Source organism: Podarcis cretensis (genome assembly GCF_951804945.1).
Source record: "Podarcis cretensis genome assembly, chromosome: 12".
Taxonomy (NCBI): domain Eukaryota; kingdom Metazoa; phylum Chordata; class Lepidosauria; order Squamata; family Lacertidae; genus Podarcis; species Podarcis cretensis.
In genome coordinates, this window is record NC_137181.1 from 2326762 (window position 1) to 2340253 (window position 13492).

The 13492-nt window shown below is 49.6% G+C and overlaps 1 protein-coding gene across 8 annotated transcripts in view; it reads right to left on the minus strand.

Annotated features, from left to right (window-relative positions):
- KRBA1 (KRAB-A domain containing 1) overlaps window positions 1-12454 on the minus strand; it is a 62852-nt gene extending 50398 nt beyond the window's left edge. For all 8 annotated transcript variants that reach the window (XM_079996352.1, XM_079996351.1, XM_079996354.1 and 5 more), the window contains exon 1: window positions 12135-12454. In XM_079996352.1, coding sequence (XP_079852478.1) covers window positions 12135-12191 — 57 coding nt within the window. In that variant the 5' untranslated portion in view covers window positions 12192-12454. The remainder of the gene's footprint in view (window positions 1-12134) is intronic.
- Between the last annotated feature and the right edge of the window lie 1038 nt (window positions 12455-13492).

The window sequence follows — 13492 nt, forward strand, 5'->3', positions numbered from 1 at the left end:
ACTCTTTGTATTGGACAACTCTATCAGGAACCACCAAGCTTGGCAAGAGTTCCAAAAGGAAAAACAAAACATTTACCACTCTCAACTGGAGCTACTGAAAAAACAGAAAAACAAAAAACTCTCTAACCTTTCCAACCTACAGGCTACTAATCAAAACAAGATCAACAATATTGTCAATCTGTGTATCTAAGGAGTGTGCATGCACACGAAAGCTCATACCAAGAACTAACTTAGTTGGTCTTTAAGGTGCTACTGGAAGGAATTTTTTTTTATTTTGTTTTAACTACAACCTTGTTTACTGCTCCTGCTCAGGCGGCACAGAAAAAGCATTTTGCTTCCCGAAATTCATTTTGATCATGCAGATCAGGATACAGAAGGCAGAATACAGTAACCCAGAGCTTTCCAAACTGTGTGTCGCAACACAGTGCAGTGGTTTTCAGCCAGGGAGACAGGTGAGGGAGGGGCAAGTGGCTGGGCACCCGATTACTACAGCAGGAGATCAAGAAAGTGCCTTGAATGACTGTGTCACAAAATGATGAATGTCTAAAAAGTGCGTCACCAACGTGAAAAGTTTGGAAAGCTCTGCAGTAACTGATAGAATTCCACAGGATGCAGTATTAGCGTGTGAAAATAGTCAAGATCCTCAGGTGGAGGTGTCAGGTGCCATCCTGGCACCCGGGCACCTTCCCTTGGTTGCAGGTGGCCAACAGGCAGGTGCAAAATGCGCCTGGCGCCTGGCTAATTTTGAACACTGCTCCTGAACAGATTAACCATGCGCTGAGTGGGACCTTCTTTCACCAGTCCTGAATCTCCCAGGCTTCAGCTTCACAGGTGTCCACGAGTCACGAAAGAGTAACTTTTCCACTGTGTCTTTCTGTAAACTTCTATCATGTCACCTGAGCGAGCGCCCCAAATGCCAGCGCAAGGCAACGAGATCCGAGCAGACGGGTTCTGCCTCCCTGGCGTGATTAGAGAAGGCAACCTGTTATCAATCGAAATAGCAAATGTGTCCGCAAGGATGGAAGACGGTCGTTGGCAGGCCAATTCTTCCGCGGGCGGCTCTATCCCCGCATCATCCCTCCTGACAGGTTTTCAAAGCTGCCAGTCCCCATCAGAGGCTCCCCTGCAGGAAAGAATTGCTGGCCCAGAGGCTCCGCAGTCCAGGAATTAAGCCAATGGTTGGGAACTTGGGGGGGGGGGCAAGGCGTTTCTCCCTTCCTGCCACCTGCGTCGCCCTCAGGAACTGGCAGAGCTTTGCCAGGTAAAAGACCACCTGTTGGAAATGCCAGCCCTTTAAATAGAGCATCCATCCTTTGAGTGGCAAAGACGGGGGCATCTGGAGGGGCCAGGAGGGAAACAAATTCATCTAATTTATATCTTGACAACTGGTTATGGTTTCCCCCAATGCCTCGGTTATCCTTTTTAAACGGTCTGCAAAGCTTCACCCCGATGTTAGATCCTTTAACAGAGGTCCATAGATCCTGGCAGGGCTTGGTAGACACTGGAAGAGTCTGCCGGGTCAGGACAATGGCTCACCTAGTCTAGCATCCTTTTCTTGGGTCCAGACGCAAATGGGAAACCTACAAGCAAGATTTCACCACAAGAGCAGCTCTCCCCTCCCGGGGTTTCCATAAACTGGTGTTCAGAAGCATCGCCGCCTCTGACCACAGAAGCAGAGCAGAGCCAGTGTGGCCAGGAGCCTTCGACAGCTCTCTTCCATGCCGTGTTCGAAATTAGCCAGGCACGTTTTGCTACTGGCACAAGTGTTTATCAGCTCCACCTGGTACGCAGGATGAGACCCTCCCTGCCTGCGGACTGTCTCCCCAGAGTGGTGCATGCTCTGGTTATCTCCCGCTTGGACTACTGCCATGCGCTCTACGTGGGGCTGCCTTTGAAGGTGACCCGGAGACTGCAACTAATGCAGAATGCGGCAGCTAGACTGGTGACTGGGAGTGGCCGCCAACACCACGTAACACCGGTCCTGAAAGACCTACATTGGCTCCCAGTACGTTTCCGAGCACAATTCAAAGGGTTGGTGCTGACCTTGAAAGCCCTAAACGGCCTCAAAGGTCCAGTATACCTGATGGAGCATCTCCACCTCCATCGTTTTGCCCGGACACTGAGGTCCAGCGCCGAGGGCCTTCTGGCGGTTCCGTCCCTGCGAGAAGCCAAGTTACAGGGAACCAGGCAGAGGGCCTTCTCGGTGGTGGCGCCCGCCCTGTGGAACGCCCTTCCATCAGATGTCAAAGAGAAAAATAACTACCAAACTTTTAGAAGACATCGGAAGGCAGCCCTGTTTAGGGAAGCTTTTAATGTTTAATAGGTTGTTGTATTTTAGTGTTCTGTTGGAAGCCGCCCAGAGTGGCTGGGGAAACCCAGCCAGATGGGTGGGGTATAAATAATAAATTATAGCGGTACCTCGGGTTAAGTACTTAATTCGTTCCGGAGGTCCGTTCTTAACCTGAAACTGTTCTTAACCTGAAGCACCACTTTAACTAATGGGGCCTCGCGCCTCCGGAGCACAATTTCTGTTCTCATCCTGAAGCAAAGTTCTTAACCCGAGGTACTATTTCTGGGTTAGCGGAGTCTATAACCTGAAGCATATGTAACCTGAAGCGTATGTAACCCAAGGTACCACTGTACTGTTATTATATTATATCACGTGGAGATTTCCGGGCGCCAAGCTGGCAAGCACAGTTTAAAAACCTCCGCCTTTGGCCATAGATAATTCTGTTTCCATTTCCTCTGTGTGTGTTTCTCCTTGCATACTGGCACAAGTGAACTGTTGCAAGAGCAAGATGGAGTCAAGCAGTGTAGTTGAGATTGTAGAATTGTGGCGTTGGAAGGGACCCCGAGGGTCATTTAGTCCAACCCCCTGGCAAACGAGAAGTTCCGTTGTGGCGACTGCAACCTAGATTCAAGCTGGCATTTGGTGCCTGCCTTATATACCTGAGTTTCTAACACTGCCTCCTTGAATGTGTCTAATCCTTTTTTTAAGCCATCCATCTTGTTGGCCATCCCTGTTTCCTGTGGGAGGGAGTTCCACAGTTTAACTATGTGCTGCCTGAATCTTCCAATATTCAGCTTCTATGCGATGCCCATGCGGTCTAGTGTTAGGAGAGAGGGAGAAAGATTTTCCCCGTTCCATGCCATACAGAATTCTACAAATTTCTGGACTATATGGAACTTGCCGAACTGACTGGGAGACTCCGAGACCAGAAAGAAGAGACGGTGGAAGAAGATTGGAAGAAGTTTAAAGAATATTTGAAAAAATATGTTAATATTTAAATCTTAATAGCTTTGGATGTGGATATAGGCTGTAGGGTTAGAAGTAGAAGATAGTGTATTTTAAAATACAGTGGTGCCCCGCAAAACGAATGCCCCTGCAAGACGAATTTCCTATGGGCTTGCTTCGCAAGACGAAAATGTCTTGCGAGTTCCTGCGGGTTTTTTTCCCTTCCCCCCCCTTTTTCTAAGCCGCTAAGCCACTTATCCGATAAGCCGCTAAAAGCCGCTAATAGCGCTAAGCCGTCAATGGGCTTGCTTCGCAAGACGAAAAAACCGCTAGACGAAGAGAATCGCGGAACGGATTCTTTTCGTCTTGCGAGGCTCCACTGTAGTATTACTTGTAAGGGATAAAATGTGAAGATTATTATGGTAAAAGTAAGTACGATTAAAAAAATGGTTAAAAATTATGATATATGTAAACTGCTAAAGATGAGGTAAAATGAAAATCAGATAGTGGGGGACTTGGGGAAGCTCACCTAACAATGTTTAAAAAATTAGGATAAGATAAGCATTTGTTTGCATTGTTTGTTTTTCTGTTTGTGTTGTTTATTTGTGTTATAAAATGAATTTTAAAAATTGAGGGGGGGAAAGAATTCTGCAAATTTCTTTCGTGTTGCCCCTTACCCATCGTTTCTCCAAACGGAAAAGCCTCAGATGCTGAAACCCTTCCTCACAGGACAGTCCCCTCCATCCCCTCCATCGTTTTGGTACCCGCCTGTGAGACTGATAATGTACCGCGATAGCCATGCACTTCTTAAGACAGCTGCTGCTTGTTTACCACTGCATGCGCCCCCTTCTACAAAAATAATAACAATAACACCCCAATTCCACCTTGGAGCCTCTGCCAGCGCTCAAGACGCAGCCGGGAGTTTGCGCTGCAGCCTAGCGACTGCTTCGCTGGGTGATGCCTGCTGACGTCTCCTTGCCGAGCTCATTTCCCGTCTCCCTGGGGACAGCACACGGCTGATTTGAGGGCTGACGCATCCTGGCACAGCTTAGGTAGAATTCTTAGTTCCAAGGAGTCAATTTGTCGGGGTCTGAATTCCAGGAACCTCTTTGGCTCAGCTCCCGGGTGCCCTCGTCGCCTAAGGGTGACACCTAACGCGTGAAGATCAGCCAAGGAAATGCGTGTTTTGATTGCAAGGTGCTTAGGATGACAGACAGCCTTTTCTCTCTCACCTGCGGATCTTAGAAAACCGGGGAGAAATCTGCCCCAAAGGTCCTACGCCCAGCCCCACTCTTTGGGGGCAAGGGGTGAGGGAGGAGGAGAAAGGTCTAGTAGCCGGGCGAGCTGTCTGCCTCTTTGCAATAATTCAGCAGTGTAATAAACAGAAATCTGCCCTTATTCCCTTATGGGGGAAACAAGAGCCCTTGTAGAGCCCATTGCAGGTTCTCCATCGGTTGGAGAAAAGAACAGAGGCCAACCAGAGAATACTGAGAAGCAAAGCATCAATAGGAGTATAGCATCTAGATCAAGGGAAGTAATAGTGCCACTGTATTCTGCTCTGGTCAGACCTCACCTGGAGTTCTGTGTCCAGTTCTGGGCACCACAGTTCAAGAAGGACACGGACAAACTGGAACGTGTCCAGAGGAGGGCAACCAAAATGGTCAAAGGCCTGGAAACGATGCCTTATGAGGAACGGCTAAGGGAGCTGGGCATGTTTAGCCTGGAGAAGAGGAGGTTAAGGGGTGATATGATAGCCATGTTCCAATATATAAAAGGATGTCACATAGAGGAGGGAGAAAGGTTGTTTTCTGCTGCTGCAGAGAAGCGGACACAGAGCAATGGATCCAAACTACAAGAAAGAAGATTCCACCTAAACATTAGGAAGAACTTCCTGACAGTAAGAGCTGTTCGACAGTGGAATTTGCTGCCAAGGAGTGTGGTGGAGTCTCCTTCTTTGGAGGTCTTTAAGCAGAGGCTTGACAGCCATATGTCAGGAGTGCTCTGATGGTGTTTCCTGCTTGGCAGGGGGTTGGACTCGATGGCCCTTGTGGTCTCTTCCAACTCTTCTATGATTCTATGAGTCTATGATTCTATGAAAGCAGCTCATAAGCCTGATCTTTATTAACTGTTGCAACAGGGTGCCCCCTTCACACACAGGAGAAGGAGGAGGACCTCGAACAAAGGTGTGCCCACTCTTATACAGACATTTTAAATTGCCCGCCCTGGAGTCCAAGACCACCCCCAGAAACATCATACCTACATCACAGAAAGGGCGGTCTACAGCAGAAATCTGAGTGCCTTGTTTATCTCCTGTCTGGCAGGTTACCTGTTAATACTCACTTGATCGGATACCCTGGGGAGCCTGGCCAGTCTTTTGTAATGATAAATACTTAGTTCCTGGGCCAGGTCACAGGCTCACACCCTACTCATACCTTAAATGTGCCCTTAAGACAGGATTTGTGAGGAAAGAGACAATGGGGAGGTTTCCCACTTTGACCCTGCGGAGAAATAATTGAGGTCAATTTGTTCAGGACTTTTTTCTGTGGGGTTTTCAGACATGTGGTTTATATATTTATGTACGTGTTTGCTTGGTACATTTATGAACATTTATTACATACCCAAGACCTCAAAATTCTTATAACAGTAGCAATTCAAGAACAGCTGGATCCGATCAACAGCTCATCTAGTCCCACATCCTGTTCTCATAGTGGCCACAGAGGAAACCTGGAAACGTCTAAACCCAAGAGACCCCTCTGGGATTTCCAGAAACAGGTATTCAGAAACATCGCTGCCTCCGACTCTGGCTAGTTGCCATACATAGCCCTCTCTTCCTCCACGAACCTGTCTCTTTTAAAGCCGTTCAAGTTGATGGGCATCCCTGTATCCTGTGGGAGGGAGTTCCATAGGCTGCTTGCATAAAGAAGTGCTTTCTCTTATACTGAATTTTGAATTCAGTTGCACCAGTCATTTATTTATTTATTGCATCTATATCCCAACCTTTCTTCCATAGAGCCCAAAGGTGACACACAGGGTTCTTCTTCCTCCCCATTTATCCTCACAACAACCGTGTGAGGTAGACTAGGCCGACAGTGAGTGGCTGGCCCAAGGCTTCATGGCCGAGTGGGGAATTTGAACCCTGCTCTCCCAGGCCCTAGTCCAACACTCTGCCCACTGCACCGCACTGTCCCCTAATTTAACCATTCCAAACCACTCCAACTCTGGAAAGATCCGCTACAGGCTGCAAGTGATCTCAACAGAAACCTGGGCAGATCTGTCGCTAGCCGTTTCTCGCAAATCAGGAACAGTTACAAGGTGGGGCAGAAATAGTTTGCATCGGTCCATCAGCTGGCAATCTTGAGCCCGGTTAGTCAAAAAGCTGGCCCTTCGTACACAAACACACCGCAGCAAAGTCTTCCCCATCTGTTGCTCCCCCTTTTTAACAAGCAATTGTTTTAACAAGGGTAATAAGTTGCTGGGGCAGATCACAGAAGTATCCCGAGAGTATCCGAGAAATTGTGGCTCTGTAATGCCCATTTTAAAGCAACCTTGGAAAAGCTCCATAATTCAGGTTTTGCAAAGAAGCCGAATGTCCATCACACAAAAACGACAAGGAAAAACTAGCCTCTGTCTTGGTGGGATTCTTGCAATCGCGAGACACATATCTTGCACAACCCAACTATGGGAACTGCGGAGAGTCAGACAACAAAGGAATCAAGCGTCCCTGGGGTGAAAGGCTGGAGTTCACTGAGAGGCGACCTGCCTTCGACTCATCAACCGAGGGTTGATTTTTAACCTAAGAGGGGCTGGGGGTCAAATCTCTCTGGAAGCTGTTTTCTTTGATGGGGAAAGCATTACCTGCAACCTCAAGTGCACTGGCAATGGCTGCAATGAGGCAAAGGCTCTCTGTACGCGCTCAGACACGCTCTGGCATGTCTTGTAACTGCACATTTGGTGAGGAAATTGGCTCCCAGGCTACGTTTGGTGGAGTCTGGAACGGGTCACGGCTTTGACAGCAGGCCTTGACATAGCTCAGTCATCCTGTCAAGAAAACGCATGACGAACCCAAATAAAGCTATGATTGCAATTGCTGCACGACACAGGGTTGGACCCCGCAATTCTATGATTCTGTGAAAAGCAGGCCAGGAAAGAAAAAGGACTCCCAGGTGGTAATAGGGGCAACATGGAAGAAGTTAATAACATTATGCATGGCAGGGAGAAAAGTTTTTCTCCCTCTCTCAGAACCCTCAAACTGGTGGGCAAAGGTGGGGTATAAATGCAACGGATAATTAAAAATAAAAATGTTGCCAGACGGCAGCACTCATTATCCTCAAGCAGCTCAGCCAACGGTCAGCGAGGATGGGACATCTGGGGGTCCAAGGTTGAAGGGCAGCAGTCTCAGAGCATCGTCCTGAGCAGGTTTACTCAGAAGCAAGCCTCTCTGTGGCCAATGGGGCTTATAGCTGTCACTGCAATCCTGCTTGCACAGGATCGCACTGAGCTCAAGGGAACCCCATCTTCGGGAAACAGACCAAACTAGCCCAGTTGGAATGGAGAAACACAACTCCATCATGTTACAGGGTTTGTTTGTTTTTTAAGAGAAAAAATGTTCAGGAGACCAGAGATTTAATGGGACACAGGTTCAGATCCAGCACAGAACCATTCCGTAAAGACCAACACTATAACACAGTGCTTCCCCAACCTTTTTCGGCCACCAGCCCCTGGCTCCATAAACTCATTCCCAATGCCCGACACCCTACCCTTTTAAAAAAACACGATTCAGAATTGCAGTTTGCAAAACCCACAAAGGAAGACAACAACACCACAACATTCCGGCGAGCAACGCTTAATTGCGCATTCATCCAAAATCCAATTTAAGCTATGATGTTTAAATAATGCAACAAAGCTGATGCCTGGGAGGGATTCCCTGGGGGGGGGGCTTCCAGCTCTACGATGAGTTTGATCCGCTGAGACCAGCTTTCGGGAGTCTGGTAGCCACTTAAACATTAAATCTCCAGCGCCTCCCTGCTGCCCCCTTTAAAGGAAAAAGTAAAGGGACCCCTGACCATTAGGTCCAGTTGTGGCCGACTCTGGGGTTAGGGCACTCATCTAGCTTCCGGGTCATGTGGCCAGCAGGACTAAGCCACTTCTGGCGAACCAGAGCAGCGCACGGAAACACCGTTTACCTTCCCGCCGGAGTGGTACCTATTTATCTACTTGCACTTTGACGTGCTTTCGAACTGCTAGGTGGGCAGGAGCAGGGACCGAGCAACGGGAGCTCACCCCGTCGTGGGGAGTCGAACCGCTGACCTTCTGATCGGCAAGCCCAAGAGGCCCAGGGATTTATCCCACAGCGCCCCCCATGTCCCTGCTGCCTCCCTAAGTCATCCTATCCGACTGGGGGGACGCACTGCCCACTTTGCAAACCACTGATGCAGTAGATGACAGAAGCTGATCCCACACCAAGTCAGACCGAGAGCCGAGAGCTGAGAGTTACCCTAATGCGAAGGCCAGATGGATGGGTGGGGAGTAACACAGGCAGCCTGCTCAGGTGGGATCCATCAGAGACCGACACCTAAAGAAGGGTCCCTTCATTCAGACTGCCACTCACCCAGGGTGCCTGTCAATTTTCAGTTGGCAAGGGGTGAACTCATCCGTCCCAGGGAATCGGGAATTTTTTTCCTCCTTCTTGCTAGCAAATTACATAATCACCTCCTTGAGGGCTGTCTCATCTTCTCTGGAGGCAGAACCCCATTAATTAACAGCACAGACTCACACCATAGGGAAGTTTTTAACTTGTGATATTTTACTGTATTTTTGGTTTCCATGGAAGCCGCCCAGAGTGGCTGGGGAGGCCCAGCCAGATGGGCGGGGTATAAATAATAAATTATTATTATTATTATTATTATTATTATTATTATTATTACCATAGCCAAGACGAGGGGGAAAAACCTCAGTCATGCACAGGATTGGTAGGGAGCTTGCCAAATCGGCCAGAATCGAGCCCGGATGCCGGAAGGGAGAGCACGCCATCCGAAGTACCGGCAAGACTCGGATACACACAATCCTAAGGCCGTGTTCTGTTGCAAGGGGCAAGATCTAGAAGGGAAGCAGTAGATCCTATCCCAGCTTCCTCCAAAGACTCGCTCTGCAAGGCATGGTTTCTCTGCTTCAGTCGCCCATCTGTGAAATGGGCACGGCCGACTGGACCAGGGTCTCCTGAGGCTGGCTGTTGTGCAGGTGCTCTTTGTAAATGAATATATGGATGCTTCCGGACAGCCTGCTTAACTGGACATTAATCCTGATTCATTTACAAGAGAGATTAGTTGGCCTTGGCTACGGAATGAGCATCATGAACATAAGAAAAGCCTCCATCCTGTTCCAGACCAGATGTTATGAGAGACGGAAGGGAAACTGTTCTGGGCCCATTCTGGGCCACACTTGATCTTAGAAACTCCCATCATTGTTGCCTCTTCCTCATCTTTCCTCTAAACTAGGACATCCCCAAGGCTGCGGCCACCAGGTTCGTCTGTCGGGGTTCTAGGTCAAAGCAAGTGCCCCCTCCCCATTCTCCCCCCAATTCCTTTTCCGAAAGGAGTCCAATTTTTGGGGGGGAATGGGTTTGCTGCATGAGTCTTCCCAATCCACAATAACTGCACAACTTGCAGGTGCCAATTTGCGATTGACTCCTGACCGGAAACATCGTCTGGAAGCCCCAATAAGTCGTTTTAACTGAGGCTCAAAGCGCTTCCACACTGATCACGCCAACATTTTATCACAAGCACAGGCTTCCATCGTGCACACTATTTCCTGCCCAGTTTTAGGGTCACCCTCCTCACAGAGGTGAGGTCTGCAATTGTGGCAAACGTTCACACAGCCTATCAAACGTGGTTGAGTTTCAAACCCGGTTTGAAAACAAGTACCTTCCACATGAATCATGAGAACCGGCTCCTTAGGATCAGAATATTTTTTTTAATGGTTTTTAAAATGCCCAGGACTGTACCGCAGCACTTCAGGGGCACATACAAGCAGCCCAACCAGTGTAGAATAGAGCCTATGCCATCTTTCAGAATTACACAGAACTCCTTGTCAGAATGTGCATTCTTCCCAACATCTAATTCCTACATGCCTAGAATTTGGGTCATTTTTTAAAAGAAGAAGAAGCAAACACTCTTATACGGTTTGACTGTACCTATTAAAGAGATTCAACGCTTTCTTCTTAGCTGTACTGAACCCACACATAAGAACAGCATATATTTCAATTTGTTTCTTGCATTTATATGGCACCTTTTCCTCCAAGGAGCTCAAGATGTAGTTATTCCCCTCATCATTTAACCTCCAGAACAACCCTGTGAGGTAGGTTAGGCTGACAGACAGAGGGAGCGACCGGCCCCAGGTCACCTAGTGAGCTTCATCATGGAGTCAGGATTCAAACCCTTGTCTCTCAGATCCCAGTCTGACATGCTTACCATTATGCCACATGTACTGACTGCGGTGCCTAACTGGGGTTTAATCCTCTGGAGACCTCCCGTACCAAAGAGGCAGTGTGGTGCAGTGGTTAGAGTGTCAGACTGGGGTCTGGGAGACCAGGGTTCAAATCTCGACTCAGCTGGTAAGCTCACCTGGCTGCTGTCACTCTGCCTGACCTACTTCACAGGGTTCTTGTGAGGGGGGAACCATCAGGAGCTACCTATTAGGGATAGCTCAGCTGGCAGAGCATGAGATTCTGAATCTCAAGGTCATGGGTTCAAGTCCCATGTTGATTCCTGCATTACAGCGGGTTGGGCTGGATGATCCCTGGGGTCCCTCCCAAATCTATGATTCCAGGTCAGTGTTGAAGCTTCTCTGCCTGGTCAAACCTTCAATCTAGCCATGTTCAAATATATAAAAGGATGTCACATAGAGGAGGGAGAAAGGTTGTTTTCTGCTGCTCCAGAGAAGCGGACTCGGAGCAATGGCTCCAAACTACAAGAAAGAAGATTCCACCTAAACATTAGGAAGAACTTCCTGACAGTGAGAGCTGTTGGACAGTGGAATTTGCTGCCCAGGAGTGTGGTGGAGTCTCCTTCTTTGGAGGTCTTTAAGCAGAGGCTTGACAACCATATGTCAGGAGTGCTCTGATGGTGTTTCCTGCTTGGCAGGGGGTTGGACTCGATGGCCCTTGTGGTCTCTTCCAACTCTAGGATTCTAGGATTCTATGAATCTCTGACGGCATCTCAGGCTAAAACTAAGACTCTGAAGACCTGGAGAAGACTTGTTGCCAGCCGGATCTGCCTCTCAGGGTTGTTGTGGGGGCTAAATGAGGACTAAGACCCGGCAGAGAGCGGGGTTCAAATCACCCCACCTGGCCAGGACGCTCCCTGGGTGCTCCCTTGGGCCACCCGCCTGACCCACCTCGCAAGGTTGTTGTTGTTGCGAGGATAACACGGGGAGAACCACGCGCTCCCCCCCCCCCGGAGCTCCTTGGAGGAGAAAGCGCGCTATGAATGCAATATATAAGAGGCGACGAGGTTTTGCAAGGGAACGAAGGAGACCCTCTGCAGGGACCCCCGCCAGCCTCCGCTTCCAACACCCGGCGCAACAACGCCGAAGTTTCCCCCCGGGCTCGGCTCCGGGAGCAGCGCCGCTCCCCCCGCGGCTCCCCTTCGCCCCCCCGGCTCTCTCTGCCGCCCACTGGGGACCCCCCTCGCCTGCCAAGTCCGGAGCGCCGGTGGAAGTTGCATGCATGCATGTATGCAGGGCGCCGCGTTGCAATTGCATTGCACCGCGCTCCATGCAACGTCTGCACGCATGCATTGCCTTGCACGCCCGCAAAGGGGTCTCCCCGCGGTCCGATGCGTCCCCTCCGGCGCGGATGCAGCATTGCAAAAATAAAATAAAAATAAAATAGACGCAGCCCTACCTGGGGGGCAGCCTCCGCCTCCGCCGCTCCGCCTCCGCGGGGACCCCCGGGCTCCATCCTGCTGGCCGATCTCCGCGGGGGCGCAGGCAGGCTGCGCGGGGTCTGCGCGGAAGAGCCCCTGCCCTGCGCTCATTCCATGGCCGGGAGAAGAGAGCTTCAAACAAAACGCCCGGCGCAAGCCCGGCCCGCCAGGCCAGGCTGGGAAACGTAGTTCGCGCACCCCGCGCGGGCGCGGAGCCCAAGGGCGAGGGGACTACGGATCCCGGCAGCCCCCGCGCCGGGGACGGAGGGGGAGAGGCCGGGCGGAGGGATGGAGGGATGGATGGAGGGATGGATGGATGGACGGGTGGGCGAAGGAGTGAGTGGCAGCCAACAAGCCTTGGCCGAGAGCCCGGCAGGCGCAGCCAGGAAGGGCCTCCCCGGAGGAGGAGGAGGAGGAGGGAGGCGCAGAGCGGGGGGGGGGGGAGGGAACCCCAGGGGTCATCTAGTCCAACCCCCCCAAATGCAGTGCAGGAGTCAAAGCCAGGGCCGGATTTACGTATAAGCTAAACAAGCTATAGCTTGGGGGGGGGGTCCCCAAAAAAACGTAAAGGGGGGAAAAACTGGATGTGCATTTCCAAAATATAAGATAAAAAAGCAAATAAAGTAAAACCTACATCCAGCAATAGTGTTTTGTTTTGTGCAGGTGCCTATGATGTAAGTCATGAGCCCCCCCCCCTGCTCCCTAAAATACCACTGGTTTGCTACTATTATTTCATGTTACAGCAAATTTCTAGAGACTTCGTAAATTGTGTTTCTAAAGGAATTTTTGTTCTTGCCAAATGCCAATGTGTTTGCATTCTTAAGTTTGTTATGAATAAAAAAATCCTTTTAAATTAGAGCTTAATAATTATTTCACTACAGTATTAATATACTTCTTCTTAATTGTATTTCAGTTCAACAATTAGCCTGCTCCCTAAAATATCACTCATTTGCTCCTTTCTATATATAGAGTGCCTACATTCTGCATGGACTGGTCGCAGGGCAATATGTGCAAATGGCTTTAGATACCTATCAGGTCCATAAATGACCATATAGCATATATTCAGTACAAAAAACATGGACAATTTGTTGTTGACAAAGGACAGCTGGACATAGAAAGGGCCCCATTACCTTCAGGAGCTGAGGGCCGCATCAAACCTCAATCCGGCCCTGGTCAATTGTAGAATCTGACAGGTGGCTTGTCCAAGCTCTTGTTTAAAAACCTCCAGTGAAGCATGGGATGGTAGCACTGTAGAGGGGTGAGGGACTCCTAAGGGTCATCTAGCCCAACCCCACACTCCGCAATGCAAGAATCACAGCCAAACAATCCCAGACAG